This window comes from Schistocerca serialis, chromosome 1 (assembly GCF_023864345.2).
Source record: "Schistocerca serialis cubense isolate TAMUIC-IGC-003099 chromosome 1, iqSchSeri2.2, whole genome shotgun sequence".
Taxonomy (NCBI): domain Eukaryota; kingdom Metazoa; phylum Arthropoda; class Insecta; order Orthoptera; family Acrididae; genus Schistocerca; species Schistocerca serialis.
Window position 1 is genome coordinate 526,498,773 of NC_064638.1, and position 17,570 is coordinate 526,516,342.

A 17,570-nucleotide genomic window follows, 5' to 3' on the forward strand; every position below is an offset into this window, starting at 1 on the left:
CCGTCTTAATGTATTGTTCTGAAGCACTTCTGTATCATTTGCTTTGGTAACTTTGTGGTTAACGTGGTGGATTGTGAAGAGAGGGGGCTCAGGTTCGATTCCTGGTTAGGTCAAAAAAAATTTTTTTCCACTTGGAAACTGGGTGTACTGTTGTGTTTGCATTCATATTGTCATAATTATAAGGGACATTCAAAAAGAAACGAGCCGGAGGCATAATTACAGAAACCAGTACCTGTATGTTAGAAGTATTGACTCTGGCTGTTGAGACACTTGTCCCACTGTGACACAAGGTGGTGAATGGCTGTGTCATAAAATTCCCAGGGCTGTGATGTTAACCAGTTCCATACGTACAGCTGGACGTCGTCGTTCACATGAGTGTAGGAAAGGTTATGCTGACATTCTTCTTTGACCAAGATGGCCCCCTTCTGATTCACTTCCTACAGCACGGGACAATAGTGAATGCCCAGTGTTACTCACAAACCTTGACTGCCCTTCGCCAAATGATTAAATCAAAACGACCAGGCAAATTCACCCTTGGGGTCATTCTGCTCCACAACAATGCACTGCCTCATACGGGCAACACAGTCGCGGCACTCATGCAGAAATTCAAATGGAAGATTCTCAGCCACTCTCCATACAGTCTGGACCTCTCTCCCTGTGATTACGTCATTTTTGGTCCCCTTGAAAAAGCTCTGAGTGGCAAACGATTCACCTTGAATAACGATGTCCAGCTGTATGTGCTGAACCAGTTAACATCGCAGCCCCGGGAATCTTAAGAGACAGCCATCCACCGCCTTATGTCACAGTGGTACAAGTGTCTCAACAGTCAGGGTCAATACTTCTAACGTACGTGTAGTGGCTTCTGAAATTATGTCTCTGGCTCATTTCTTTTTGAACGCCCCTTATAATATTACTATGGAGATGGCTAAATGGGTGCTGCATACCGATAGCCAGTAAAGTGGGGGAGGGGGGGAATGGGGTGGATCTTTCTTTATTTTCTGTTTTCATGGAAGAGAAAAGCTTCATGTACTAGTAAGGTATGCAAATCCGCATGTGCACACGATGTGTAGCACATTTTTGGGAGCTTGGGAAACAATTTCTTAAGGATGTGGGGCGGGAACCCATTGCAGCAGCCTAGCATAGTATTTTCATCCTGCTCATTACAGCCACCAGAGATGCATTTTGAAATCAGATGAGCTACCATTCAGTTTTTCCTAATCATCCATCACCCACTCTTTAAGCCAATTCAGGAGCGAACTGCTCATCTCTAGAGACAAATGCAGTATTGCATTCAGACGCAAGGACAACATTCAGAACGACTTGTTTTCATGGATGCAAATGTACAGTAAATTGTTAAATGTAAAGTGCTCAAGCAGGATTTTATTTCTTGTTAATGTAGGCCAAGGGTGAAATTTGCGCCCAGTTAGAGGGGAGAATGTTCACATTTAAAAAACATTTGTACTAACTAGGACAATATGTCATACTGAAGTTAATAGTGGCTCATAACCACACATTTGCAAATGATTTTTTGGGAGTAGATTCATGTTAACTGGAATGTTAATTCTTTTATTACTGTATACTTCTGTACGTATTGGTTTCACTGTTAAGTATGATACAGCCTCTATATCAAGAATTAGGTTCCTCTGAAGGCTAACATTTTCTCCAAATGAAGAACGAGACACAGTTGCCAATTCTTAGGTTCCATTCTCACAATGGTACAGGGCAGGGATGCTTACTTACCCACTCGTCTCCCCTCCCATGGCAGTCCAAGTGCAAGGCAGAGCTAGTACCTTCCACTCCCCTCTCCCACAGGGGAAAAAGGAAGGAAGCAAACAATATGTATAAAACCTGTCACACACTGATGTTTCAAAGCTTTACTGATGAGTTTCAAAATGTGTCATAATATGAATCATTCTTAGTTGCAACTGTAATGCGAATTTTCCAGTGTAAAACATAATTATGTTTTCCAATAATTCCTATAAAATGTATGTTTTTAAGTATAACTTGCACATCACATGTTCCACTATTTTTAAGTGTGCATGTTATTAATTACTATTTCTGAAATTGTTTCAAAGAATGAGAGTTATACAATAATTAAATGACATGTAATATTTCAGTAAAGTAGTGGATCCTCTACATAGTGTAAAGTGTTTAGCACACTTTACTCGCATTCGGGAGGACAGTGGTTCAAACACATGTCTCGCCATCCTGATTTAGGATTTCCGTGATTCCTGTAAATCGCTCCAGGCAGATGCTGGGGTGGGCTCTTTCATAGGGCAGGGCCAATTTCCTTTCCCATCCTTGAACTATTCTGAGTGTGCACTCCGTCTTTAATGAACTCAATGTCGATGGGAGGTTAAATCCTAATCTTGCTTCTTTCCTTCCCATCCTTATTTCACTGAGAGAAATCACAATTGTGAAGTTTCACCAGTATAAGATTGATCATGACAGAAAAAATATCATATATATGGGGCCACGTAGACTAGGAACAAAAGAGAAGTGTACAAAGGAATATGACCATATGTCATGCAAACAAACCAGTGATTAGGTACTACAAATGGGTGCCATGTTTGGCTCGTAATGTGGTCAGTAGCACATGCAAACAAGATATAATGTCTTGAGAAACTATTTAGATTGTTTAAATGGCTTTAGAAATGGGAGTTTTCATGTAGATTCTGATTTCTCAGCACTGGTGTCAGTGTCAGAAGAAGTAAGAAGTCGATGCCATGTGAAGCATTCTGTGAGCAGAGCAATGCCAGAATCTGGATCCACCGAAAATTTTCCAGTTGACATCAATGTGAATCTAATACAACAAGTGAGTAACAGTGGAAAACAGTATGTTGCTAAGATCATATTGCTTAATACAACTACAGTTGCTGTCATATGTAAGTAATTTCTGTGTAATGCTTTGTTCCTTGTTTCAGTGACTGAGCTTTCAAATTGTACCACTGATTACGTGATAATTTTTAAATTATGTCTGTTTTATAGTGAGGAGATATAAATACTTGCTAGTGCAGTAATCACATTCATAACATATAATAAACAACAAGGAAGGAAAAGATTGCTACTTACTGTAAAGATGACACTTAAAAGTTGCAGACAGGGACAATTAAAAGATACAAGCTTCATACAGAATAGGAAAGAGTAACAGACACCATTCACTCACATGAGCAAGCACATCTCACACACACACACACACACACACGTGACCGCCAACCCTGGCAGCTCAGTCTGAGCTGCAAGAGTTTGTGGTCATTTATGTGTGAGGTGTGCTTGCTTGTATGAATTAATAGTGTGTGTTTCTCTTTCTTTTACTGATGAAAGTTGTGGCCAAAAGCTTATGTGTAAGTGTCTTTTAATTGTGTCTGTCTGCAGCTTAATGTGTCATCTTAACAGTAAGCAGGAATCTCTCTTCTCTTGCATTGTTTATATTCCAACATGGAATTTCCGTTGTTTGATATGTAATAAACAGAATTTTGCAGAATAGTAGAATAGGAAAGCAATTAAGTCATCCAGAGCCTTAAATCAAAACAGACTGATCTAAAACTCAAGAAATGTACAAAATATAGTGAATTTAAGTATATACCGTTAAATTCATCAAGTTCAATGCTAAAACATAAGGCCTAGAAATGAGCTTTTAACACATTGCAATGTAATAATGGAAAATTTATCACTGGTCTGAAGCTAAGTTACTTAAGTAACCAACATATAAAAGAATTCTTGTGCAGTGGATATGCAGATTCCATGCTTCTTAGCAGCAACAATAATGTGAACTAATTTTTATAAATGACTTCTGATTATGCTGTTCTGTAACTGCTGTGCAAAATAGCATTTTGTATCCTGAATTCAAGTATAACTAGCAGATCACTTTACTGCAATTTTTATGCATACATATATTTAATTACTGTTTCTTAATTTTTGCTAAAATTTGGAAGTTATGAACATGAACATTTTATTAGCAAAGAAGCTGAGAGAGAAAGCTACAAATAAGGTACTCGGGAGAGGGAAGCAACAGGGACACAAACTTGGATAGTATTCTCAGTGTAAACTGCAAGTGTTTTTAAGCATTTGAGCATCCAAAATTCAATATAACACAAATATATAATGATGTTGTCATGTCCATGTCACATTGATTAAAATAAAAGTTTCACTAGCGCTAAAGATTGGTGTCAAATACCGTATATTTTTGTTCTTATTTCAGACTAGGTAAAATAGCCATAATGACAAACGTCAAATACGACACGTAATCTGATCCAATTGCACCAGCAAAAATTCTTTCATTATTTAATCACAATAATATAATAAAAGCCCTCAATTTTTATCTTAAAATTTTGTTGTACTCTGATAAAAACGGGCTGTTGGATCACTTATTACCTTATTTCACCAAACTCAGTACACTCATAGGAGTGGCGTTGAGTCAAAGCACCAATTATCCCATACCTCAGCTATATTAAAAGTAAGCGTACTTATCACATAAAAAATAAAACAAAAACCGTATCTAGTCCTATTTGTCACTGCTGCTTTCCAGACTATCACATTTTTTTTCCTTCTTCAGGCATTGCCACCTAGTTATCATGAAAAAATCTTCCAATATGATATTATACATTATTCCACCTATCATACTCAAACACCATTTCTGAACTGAAATTAATATGTGCTACTTCTAATATCTTCTTATGTTTTAACATAAACAAAGCAATCTTATACACCACAGAATTTCCAAGTCTTGTTCTGACTTTACATTCAAGAGTAATAAACTAACAGAAATTATTTGCTACAGAGCAAGGAGAGTATTTTAACTCTTTACAGTCATTGCAAGAATCACAGCTGCCACTGGTTTTTGGCAAGAGTTTTCATACAGGATACCTCTGTTGTGAGTGACATTTGGGGGTCCGGTTCTCGTTTGTTGGGGGCTCTGCTCCACCCCATCTCACTCAGGCAGTGTACAAAATGCATAACATAACATATACATGTGCTATTAACACATATTATAAATGTATCCTTTTCACAATTCTTCAAACAAAAGAAGAAGAAAACAGTATTGATTTGCATCTTGACATTCTAAGTGGTGAAAATTTATGGAAAGAAACCACTCGTTTAAATCACGAGGACAAAGTGATATCTTCCATTGGACATGACAGAAAGAAGGTTACAAGTCCTTCATTCTTATTTTAGCTTTTCACAAAAGTTGGTATGTTTAAAGATGTGAAATCTGCATAGTTTGAAGGCTGCAACTGCAGCAACCCATAGTTTATTTCCATTTGCAGCCATAATACAAAAATGGGTAACTTTAAATAATTCTATTTTTTCAGCCACCAGCATCTGCAAACATCCCAAACTCAATGAGTATATCAAATACAACAAATGACATAATTCACCAAGTTACCCAACATCAAGCTGTGAGTGGGAGTAGTACACCAGCTAACAGAAGACAAAAGTCATGGGATCTGCTTGATCAATCTGCTATAGCACAAGCTCATCAGAAACAAACCCCTCCACAACAGGTAATTATTATAGAAATAAATTTAAAAATAAGAGGAAGAGACATATCTTATCCCCGTACCTTAGTACTGATAACTATTAATCAGTTTTCAATTACATATTGATGGTTGGCATTGGAAACCTCATAATTCCATCTGTCTCTAAAAACCTTGTAATTCCAGTAACCACTAACTCCAAAATCAAAGAGAAATTTGAAAGTGCATGGATTTCTTAATCTTTCAAAAACTAGGCTTCTACTGTACAGTGACACATGCGGCAACTTTCTGTAGCACTTTATATTATTTTCTAAGAAACCATTTTTGTTTCTCTTGGAATATTTAGCAAAATGGAATTGAGAGGTTTTGATTGCCTGTGATTGATATGCCACTCTAATGGTACATTCAGTATACTGTTTAAATTGGTGTCCCCCAAAGGGAGGCAAGCCTTGGGCTGTCACTTGTAAGTTGTACGCATTGCTGGATTATATGTAGGATGTATCTTTAATGTGTGTCACAAGCCTCTTGAAGAATAATAATATTAATTACTTATCACTCTGTAAACTAGAAATGCACACACACCATACACAGTCTTCCAACTGAATAGCAGGCTTTCAGAATATAGAGATGAAATTTATTTCACCAAGAGAGTATAACATCAATTGTTAGAAAAAATACTGTGGAAAATTGGATACTATGCATAAAGATTAAGAACTTCCATATTATTTATGTGAACATACAAAATAAAAGAGTAACAGGTATTCAAAAACAGAGAAAATCAAATGAGTTTCCTCCCAGAATATGCACTATTTTTTGCACTAGACTCAACAGTTTGATTTTTGAGTTAACAGTCGTTACATATTGTCTTTCGAATCACATATAAGGAGTTACCCAAAATGTCTAAGAATTTCACTGTAAACATCATAAATCTGTACTTATGTCCTAATGCCCTCTGTCACCTTCAAAGTAGTCATCTCGGCCATGTATGTAATGATTCCATCGTGTTCTCATTTTTGCAAGCACTCCTGGAAGTCTGCAAGGTGAAGGGTGTTCAGAACCCGTTGCGATTTCACTTGGATGTCTTCAGTCAAGTTAAAAAGTCACATTTTCAGTGCGATTTTCATTTTTGGGAACAGGTAGGTGTCACATAGGGGCTACATCTGGCAAGTAGGGAGGGTGGGGGGACAGATGCCGTGTTGTTTTTGGCCAGGAATTCATTCACAACAAGCAAAGTGTGTGCAGGTGCATTGTCATGGTGCACCAACTAGTCTTTTCTTTTTCAACAACTCTGCCATTTGCACCAAACATTTTCCCTCAGTCACTTCAAAACCTTGCAGTAATACTTCCCGCTGACAGTCTGGCCAGATGGAACAAACTCATTATGCACTATTCCCTGAATGTCGGAAAAATTATCGGCATTGGCTTCATATTGCTGTGAACTTCAGCTTTTTGCGGTCTTGGAGGAGATGTCTTCCATTGTGATGACTGCTGCTTTGTTTCAGGATCATAACCGTAGACACAAGTTTCATCACTTGTTATGACTCTGGATAAGAATTTTGGACACTCTCAAACTTTTTGTTGCAGCTCAAAGCTCATCTGTATCCTGAGGTTTCATTGGTTGATGCTGAGAAGGCCAGGTACAAACTTTGCTGCAATTCGTCTCATGTTCAGTTCATTACCTAGAATTCGTTGACATGTACCATATGCCAGCCAAGTCTGTTACAAACATTGCAAATTATCTGCCTTTGGTCTTCGTGAATTGTGTCACACACTTTCATGATCATTTCTGTTGTTGTGCATGTTGACAGTCGACCAGAACATTTGTCAATTTCCACAGATTCTTGGCCTTCTTTGGCGCACATGAACCACTGAAATGTGTTCGCTGGACTCAGAGCACTCTCATCAAATGCTTATGTCATCATGAGGCACGTTTCAACTGCAGTTTTGTTCAAATTGACACAGAATTTGATGTAAATCCATTGTTCCTTCATATTGTCCATTTCACAATTCACAGAAGCACTGAAAAATGTCCTGACGTCCACCACTAAAACTTACAACTGCAAGTGCCAAAGATGACAAAACTTTGTGCCACATAGCTAAGATGTGTACTTCGAAACATCGAGCGGCAGTATGTCGTACTGCTACTGGTTTGACCAGTACAATGAAATTCTTGGGTATTTTGGGTAGTAGCACCTTGTATATGACAAGGACACTGGTCTTGAAATACAGTGGAAACTTAATCTTTTTCATGGTAGTAATGATAGTTGAGGAAGCCCTACAATGATCTTGAAAGTGACAGTGAATAAGTATTTGATGGTAAGATGGTCAAGAATGTATGAAACAATGCTTTCAAGACAATAACAAGGCATAGAGTGAAAGATACCATATGATTTTTGATTATGAGAATACACATAACAGGTGTGCCCCTCTAACTTGAGGTCTGTGTCTCCCTGGTCTTTGTTTGTAATCTCCTCCAATCAGAACTAAAACGTCCTGAAGGTTAGGAATGCTTAATGCACTTAAAATGCTAAAGGGAAAACCTGGTAGAATGTAAATAATATAGAAATAAAAGTAATAACCAAATAATAGAGGTATTAAGTCATTGACAGCCACAAAAACATGCCTGAAAAACTTTGATAGCTTTCAGATGAATCCTTTTTCAAGCTAGGGTAGACACACACACACCTATACTACTTCATCCAGTGTATTCAGTTGGCACAGTGTATAGCTGGACGTGCGCGTGTGTGTGTGTGTGTGTGTGTGTGTGTGTGTGTGTAGGGGGGAGGTGGTTTTGTGTGTGTGTACTCTAGCTTGAAAGAGGATTAAAGCTATAGTACAGTCAGCAAGACTTGGACCCTGACAGCTGGAGCTGGCAGTGCTGATGGCAGCTTTCACTTGTGAAACACAGAGAGAGAAAGAGAGGGGGAGGGGGGGGGGGCGTTCAAGATCAAGGTTGTCAGAGCCAAAAACAACACACAGGCATTGCCATAGAGATGCATAAAAAATTGTATTACATGACGGGTTGAGGTAAATGCACGAGCAGTCACGTCAGGTCCACTACAGCTCAGAGGGATATTCTCTCTCTGGCTCTGCTGTAGTAAAATCTTCGGTCTTGTTATGTGGGCATTGATGATTCATTGCGTCTAGTATTCAGTGAGTTATTACCTTTACTGTTAAATTATTTATTTTTATCAGTAGTTATTGGAATTTTCCGTTCTGAAGGCAAGGAAGTCACCTGCTTTTATAGACCTTGGAATAATATTCGCAGTTAATTATTTACAAAAGTTGCAGAAGCACACACGCCAGATAGTTGTTGCTGCATTCTTAGACATCACAAAGGCATGTGACCATGTCCACATTCCACACAGTTATAATGAAAATATTCAAGATGTGACGAAGTACCAACCGAGACCATCGTCGTGTTGAGGAACTAGAAGAGACGTGTATTCCAAAAGAAATAATAATCTTGATAATTTGAAATTGTAAATGGAGCCTAAGGAGCAAGCTCTCTTTTAACATCTCTCTTTATAACTACACTTGATGAAGTAATATAAGCAGCAAAGAGGGCGCAGCACACAATGATCACCTTAGTGCGTAATGATACTGAGAGAGTAGAAATCCAGAGTAGAATGAAGCATTAAGAAATATGCTTTCAGAGAATGGATCTTACCATACTTAAAATGAGAATGGTTTGCTCGGTGATGAGTAGAGGACCTGAAACTGTTCTCTTGAGAGATGAAAAAAACACAAATAAGAGGCATTTAGCTGCAGATGGGTACACTGAAAAAGAACACTCAGTATTTCAGAATTTGGACAAAGTTCTTTAAACATACATTCACACAACAACTCTCTCTCTCTGTCCCTCCCTCCCTCTCTCTGTCACACACACACATACCACACACAGATAGCTTCTGACCTCTGTCGAGGTCAGGTCAAGGCACAGAGCAGGATGGGGAGGATAGGGGTGGGGGAAGGTGCTAGTGCTCTAGTGCTGCCGCTGGGTGCTTGCAGACATTGTGCGGAGGCGGTAGGATTGCTGTGTGCAGCATTGGGAGACTGATTTATTTATTTATTTGGGTGTGGGGGGGGGGGGGGAGACGAGAGAAGGGGAAAGGACTATGTAGGTGCAGTGGCTTTCCTATTCTTCTGTCTGATAAAATTACCAGTGTGTCCCCATAATGAAGGAGGTGTTTAGCTTAAGAAGATAAAAGGAGGTCAATATTCTCCAAGTTGGGGACATGATTTTAGAAATAATGTGTACTATACTGTGAAAGTATGTTATGTTACATTTTAAAGACTTTCTACTTTGTTATTTACATAATCTAGTACAACATGAAATGTATCATTTATGAGGTATTGTTTAACTATTCAAGAGGGATCACATCCTCTATGCTTGACTGTCATAATCAGCCCAGTATTTCTCCACTTTATCTTATTTTGTATGTAAGGCTGTCACATTAACTAATAAGATAGTTTTACATACACTGCTAGCAATTAAAATTGCAACACCAAGAACAAAGTATCCATGATTAAATTTGTATGTGTTTTGGGTGTTTAAAAGATGTGAGATTTAACATGCAGAGCTGTAACCTCTGGCAGCAACAGTAGCACAAATCCGTCTGGGCATCGAGTTGACCTCAACTTGGATGACAAATATGCTTCAGTTCTATGCCACAGTTCAGGAATTGTAGTGGCTGGTGAGTGGTAGTCTGTGTCTCTTGGCAACTCATCACTGATGTTTTTCAATTCCTGAAACATCTGGAGGCTGCTGGTTTGGGCAGTAGTCAAAGAGTATACTTAATGCAGACTGAAGGGACAAATGAATACCTGTACGAGGGCCAGAACTTGAGCTGAAGTCTTGTTCTCTCAAGGCAGCTCGACTAACCACTAAGCCACCCTAATACAGTGGTATTGCACGGCTGCACAGACTACCCTAGTATGCCTCCCACCTCAATCCAAATTCCCTTTCACAGATCTGCCCACTTGGTATTCCCCTTAAAGTCAAAACAGCATTGCAGAGGTTCTCCAACTGTGCTAGAATAGCACCTCAGCATCAAAACTAAATGGGAAATCCTGCATGAAATCCCGGCAGTTGCAGAGCCTCTACAGTGCTGTTCAAGTTTAGGGGGAACATGAAATGGGCCGAGGAATTTGGATTGAGGAGGCGGTGTGCTAGGGTAGTCCGTGCACTTGTGCAAAGCCAACGTCCAGCATGGCATCTGCCAAGTGAGCGGGGGACCCAGTTTCGAATCCCGGCCACGGTACAAATTTTTTCATGCATTGCTTCAGTGTGCATGTACAGAGTGTCCATTTTAACTGAAGACATTGAAATATCTCAAACACTATACATCAGGTCAAAAAAGTTATAATTTCAATTTGCTTGACTTAGAGGAGGATATCTGATGATACCACACTTAACCCCCCCACCCCATCCTGTGCGTGGGTGGTGGGGGCCAACTTTGAAATCTTCAATGGGAAGCCCCCCTTTTTTTATTGCAGATTACGTTTCTATGACAAAATGTACATAAATTCTGTCTCAAGCTTTTTCTTCATTTTGCCCCAGATGGCACTGTAATTGGAGGAATGTAAATAGGTACACAATCGTAATTTACGACATGCTACTCAATGGCCCTCAAATTTCCAATGGCACATGGTACCCCACCTCCGTGCTCTGAGGGAAGGACAGGCCACTATTTCGTAACTTCTAATTGGAAACTCCATTCGCATTGTTGTATTCCTCCGACATATCAAACAGGGGACTACTTGATGGTCCACCGTGGCCGTGTAGCAAACTACAATGTATAGCAACAGGCAGTACACTGCGACCAGTGCTCATGTATCGTGCAGACATAGAACAGATAGTGTCTCTAAATATTACAATACTTGTGCAGTGTTTATTGCCTGCACACCTACATATCATTTGGAGAACTGATGTGCAAGTGGATGATGAATGGTGCAACCACAGAAGAAAAAACTGAAATGATCCTGACTTACAGAGAATGTAGGAGAGACGTTGAGGCTGCTGTTGCCTTGTAAAACGATAAACCACAGTATCATTAGCGTATGATCTTGCCACTGTTGTATTCCATTTGACATTTCTCCTTCTTACACGAGGTATAACATTCAAATACAATTTCTGAGTGATAGACCTTCTGCATAATCCTTCCTTATATTAAAAACTAATGACTTGCCCCAGCTTCACATGGCTACCACTAAGTATTTATAGCCAGATGACTTGTCTACCATAGTGCAAATTTTGTTTATGACTGCGTGGAGTTATGATTAAAATTCTGCTAAGAACAGTGACCACTTGCCAGCTGCCTGACTCCAGCACCAGACCAGTGAGGTTTACATTTTCTGTGTAACCTTCTCCCACGTTTCTTACCATAACATCACTGCAGAGTGTGTTCTGCCAAGCAGCATCATTAGGATGCAGTCACTGCCAAATAACATTAGTATGAAGCACCCTCTGCCATCATAAAATCGGCACTTGGGGCCCTCTGCCTCATAACATCGATACAGAGCACACTCTATCACTTATAATCGATACTGCACTCCCTGGGTCTCATTACATGGTACAAAGCATCCTTGGCCACACAATATTGGTAAGGAGTACTCTCTGCCATGCAAAATTGATACAAAGCACCCTCTGTCATGCAACATTGGTATGAAGCACCCTCTGCCATGCACTATCAGCATGGAGCTCCCTTAGACATGCAACGTGGCACAAAGAACTCTTTGCTATGAAATATTGTTATGAAGCACCTTCTGCCACGAAAAATTGGTAATAAGCACCCTCCACCTCACTGCATTTGTACACAGCATCCTCTGCAACATAACATCATTAAAAACCACTCTCTGCCTTGTAGCATTGATGCACAGCATGTAACTTTTGTAGGATGCACCCTATGCCATGCAACTTTGGTATGAAGCATCTTCTGTCACAGAATATACGTACTTACATCATTTGTTGTGCACAATCAGTACTGAAAATCCTCTGCATGTAACATTGGTACCCACCTTACAGCAGTGCCAAGCCATGCAAGCTACTTGGGTTCCAAGGATTTCTGCCATTCAGTTCTAGATGACAATGGCATGGTCTTCACAGTAGCACTTTAATTCATCATAGTTCAGAGAATTTGCACAAAATATTTATCAATCATAGACACAGATCTTCACCAAATAGCAGAAGCTGTCTGCAGGCACACACAAAAGAGAGCGAAAAATTTGATGACTTTCAGAAGAAATCCTTTGACAAGCAAGATCATGACACACACAGACATTGGCACCTACACTGTGCCTGCTGGACACACATTGTTGGGGTTGCAGTTTGGCAGGTGGGCTGGGGTGAGGTTGTATCGGGACACACTTGTGTCCATGTGGCACGAAGTAAGTGTGTGTGTGTGTGTGTGTGTGTGTGTGTGTGTGTGTGTGTGTATACTCATGCTCGTCAAAGGATTTCTTCTGAAAGTAATCATGAATTTTCATTCTCTTTTGTGTGTGCCTGTCGACTACTCAACGCTTCCAGTAAGTGATCACCTTTACTCTGAATTATTTACATTCTGCCAGAAATTTCCTTATACACAAACCTTCCTTGCAAAACATTGTATTTATTAGTCAAAACCATGTCAAAATTCTTACCGTAGTTCCTGAGATTAGCCTGTACATACAGGCAGTACTATGGCAGGAGACTTCAGGTTATATATTTACTAGCTACGCGCCCTGCTTCACATGGATAGCACAAAATGTCTCTGGCCAAACAACATGCCGGGTGTAGTGGTAATTTTATTTATGGACATTGTGTAGAACTGTACATGAAATTCAGAGAACAACCTTAATCAAACAATGGAAAATCTGCTATACAGAGAACAACATTAGTTAACTGAATACCATCACGTTCGTATAACTTAAATGATTGAAGCAGCACATGCCAGAAAACTTCTCAGGAGACGTAAATATTATCTTCTCCATGTTTAGTTAGTGTTTGTGGTGATATTTCATGCCAATTGTGGGAGCACATCATAATGTAATTAATCTGCTTACTACCAGTTAAATATACTATGCAAATCGTGTGATTGGATACATATTTTAATTAGTAGCATATTCTGTTCTGCAGACTGGCTGAGTGGATTATTTATCAAGGGCACAAAGCCAATAAAATGAAACAGAAAGAAAAATAAAAAACATGCTTAATGTAAAAATGTGGTCCATGACAACACTCCTATTATAAAGCTTAGTATGCACTGATTTGCTGTTGAGGCTCATTGCTGCAACTCCCTTATGACAGTTCTGTTGCTCCTATGTGCATAGAATCATGTTCACATCCATCTTTGAATCGAGAAAAACAGAAAGCTGAAAGTTGAGTCATCTTCTGTGCTGCTGAAAAACCTTCTTTATGGAAATGAAGCATCCCATGCTGAAGTAGCTTTTCAGAAAACCTTTCACTTTTTGCATAAGAAATTGAATACAACAAATTTTGGATTCACATGCTATGCAGTTGTTCTGAAACAATTGCAGTCAATTGGACATGACAGACAATTTGTGAGTCCCTAACTAGTTATCCATCTGGGGAAAGGAAACTTGTAATCCAGAAAGTGCTTCTCTTCTGGCAGATCTCCACATCATTGAAAGGTGTATGCTAGGTTAAAAAGCAGTATAAAAAATAAGGCCCAGTCGAAATGCGATCTTGCGCCTTTTGCTTCCCAAGCATGCACTTTAGTGCTAGACCATCAAGCCTGATATCGAATTTGGTCAAGCTTCGCCACTCTCTTGAGTCTTGAGCCACTGCTGCTGTCTGGAGTTGTGGCAGCAGTAACACTAGGTGGCGGTGGCATTGTTTTCACATTGGTGGGGGGGACTGTAACTCATCATAATTCAGACAATTTCCACAAAATATTTAAAAGCTATGTACATAAATTTTCCTCATGCATCACTACATCTATTAGTCAAAATCTTTTCAAGAACCCTATAGTTGTTCCTGACATTAGCCTGGATATACAGACTGAAGTGAGCAGGCAAATTCACTTTATATATATGGAGCAGAAATAGATAGTTAGATACATAGATGTAGATGAGATTGCGCCTACTTACTTTGTGTGGTTGTACTGAAACACTAATCATTTGCATATCCCAGTATGCAGTCCACTTTGTGCTAATTGATGCGTATTCCATGCCATCTTCATGGTGCTGCAATTTTGATGGCCTACCATGTAATTCATTTCTATTTATATTATGATCATGCATCCTTAGTAACTAATTTTGTGCCATGCTATGTTGTTACTGAATTCAACATTGCTGCTGCCTTTGTTTCACAGTGTTCATGTGTTGAACTGAACAAAAGTGAAGTGATCAGAATATATTTTATTAATAACAAGTTTAAGATATTTAATACATACACAGGCAGTGCTATTGCATCCTCTTAAATGTCTGCGTTGTTAACTACTGATATACCATTAGTTGTACTTATATTTTCTGCAGTCACTTATATGTTGATTCCAGTATCTTTTTTGATGTTCACTTTTATATAAATTCTGACTGGTGGTTCTTATTTTGTGATTATGTTGGGAACTGTTTGTAGAAAGATAACCTGTGGTTTTCTTAATGTATATTTTGGTTTGCATTGAGAGCAATTATTTATAGTTTTATATAATGAGATTATCTTTCAATATACTTATTATTATTATTATTATTATTATTATTGAGTCCTCTCTTGTAGATAGAGAATCATTTCTATGTTTTCTGTTGTCTATTCAATGTTACAGAGTTGTTTCTTGTCTGTGTACTCAGTATACACAAAAATGCTGCCTCAAAAAAAGAAAATGAGGTGATTAATGTTAGTAAGGAATTATTTGTCATAGTGTATTAGTCCACAACTGTTTCTAACCTTGAACTGTGTGCTTACACTGTGTCAGGTTTCATAAAAGTTGATTAACTCATTGGCAGTGACAAACAGTTAACTATAAACATCCTCTTGAATGCGAAAATAACAGAGCACCAGTACATCCTCATAGAAACAGTATGCAGGAATGGTTTTTACAGCAGAAGGAATGAATTCAGGCATATGTCAATCCAAATGGGTCCTAATGACATTAAAATAAATAGTTGAGATCAAAATAATATTTCTTTATTGACTGGTTTTAGCTTATATACAAGCCATCTTCAGAATTTCTTGGCCCCCTATGGTTGGAGCTGATGGCATCCGAGATGCCATCAGCACCAGCCATAGGAGGCCAAGAAATTCTGAAGATGGCTTGTATATAAACTGAAACCGGTCAATAAAGAAATATTATTGCGATCTCGACTGTTCATTTTAACGTAAATATAACATTTGGTTGCTGCTCTCCATAGATTAAGTTGCAAAAACTTATGAACAAATGGGTCCTAATTTAAATTGCCCATATTTAGTAACTACATAAACTTGCAACATTAATTTCCATTTCAGAGTCAAGACCACGTCTGTAGTGAACGAATTGTCCACTGACACTTGTTTCAGCTTAATATCAGTATTTAAAAAAATGTCGTGCACTAACATGTCATGACAAATAACTTCTTAGAGATGCAGATAATCTCGTTTTTTTTTTTTTTTTTTTTTTTTTTTTTAATCAAGATTGTTTCAAGCAAATACAAAGTATGAGTTGTTATTCACAAATAAGAAGACCCTATAGGCACACAAAACACTGAAGAAATTTGTATTAGTTTGCATTTTTGCATGGATGTTCCATTTTTATTCATAAAAATATAATGTAATATGATAATTGAAAGCATTTTTTGGGACACAAAGTAGTTGCCCTAATCACTGGGCTATTTGAGCATGCCTCTAGGTGTGCCACAAATATTTCACCTTCACTAAATTTGCCATCTGTCATTCCCAAACAGTACTACCAGGTTCTCCTATGGCGTATGTGAGAAGAGACCTTTGATGCAGTGGAGTCAGTGGACTGTGGCTTAACATGCCACAAGGATGTATGTGAAATGAATTAAATGCAGTATAAATACAGATTTGTTACATAGCAGGTTCAGCATATCTAAACAATGGAAATGCTGTGTGGCTAGGGCCTCCTGTCAGGTAGAAGACTGTTCGCCTGGTGCAAGTCTTTTGAGTTGATGCCACTTCGGCGACTTGCGTGTCAATGGGGATGAAGTGATGAGGATAAGGACAACACAACACCCAGTCCCTGAGCGGAGAAAATCTCTGACCCAGCCGGGAATTGAACCCGGGATGTTAGGTATGACATTCCGTCGCGCTGACCACTCAGCTACCAGGGGCGGACATCTAAACAATTAGGACAAATTTCACCATGACATTGCATCTTTTTATTAACTCTTCGTTCCATTCATTCCATTTCAGCAACTTTAATCAGTTTCATATACCACTTCTGGTAGGCTAAGGAATAGTCGCACATTGATGCCGGCAGTATAGTGATTAGCAAAGGCCATCTTTGCTTTTAACATCTAGGATTCAACTCAGTAATAATAGAAGTAACAGTTTTGCTATTCCAGTCGTTTTGTTTTTCTTGTAAATGGTGCCTAAATGTTAATTCTGAGTCAAAGTTAGCTAAGTATTTCACCTATTTAATCTAGTGGTTACTATGTCTATAAGGTTGATCACTTCTTTGTAAATTACAAAACTGTTGCTTCTCTGGGTTAATTTTTATTTTATTATGTGTATGTCATTTCTCCATTTCATTTTGCTGTAACTGTAGGCTCCACATGTCATATGATGTCTCCAATTGATGAAAAATGCTGTATTGTCAGTGTGCTGTGAATTGTGTTATTCTTCAAGAGGATATCATGAATGTTGATACTGAATGGTCTCAGAGAAACAACAAAACTTCAGGGATGCCAGTTTCTGGCTTTCTTTATTTGTAAGATGTTGCTGCCAAGCCTTATTATAAATAAAATAATTTCCACATCTAAGAACATTGCCACTGTGGACACAACTAAGCTGAAGGTTCTAAAAATATTTTCTGATAATGGGAAAGGAAGAAAGAAAGTTTAGGCTTTATTGTCCCATCAGCAACAAGCTTGTTAGAGAAGGAAGACAAGGTCTCTGATGTGAACTAGTCAAATCACATAAAACCTCAACCTGGATGG

The 17,570-nt window shown here is 38.6% G+C and overlaps 1 protein-coding gene across 1 annotated transcript in view; it reads left to right on the forward strand.

Annotated features, from left to right (window-relative positions):
- Nucleotides 1-17,570, forward strand: part of LOC126474727 (neurofibromin) — a 457,914-nt gene that overhangs the window by 346,030 nt on the left and 94,314 nt on the right. The window contains exons 46-47 of the mRNA XM_050102210.1: nucleotides 2,688-2,815; nucleotides 5,313-5,504. Of these exons, the coding sequence (XP_049958167.1) occupies nucleotides 2,688-2,815; nucleotides 5,313-5,504 (320 nt within the window). The remainder of the gene's footprint in view (nucleotides 1-2,687; nucleotides 2,816-5,312; nucleotides 5,505-17,570) is intronic.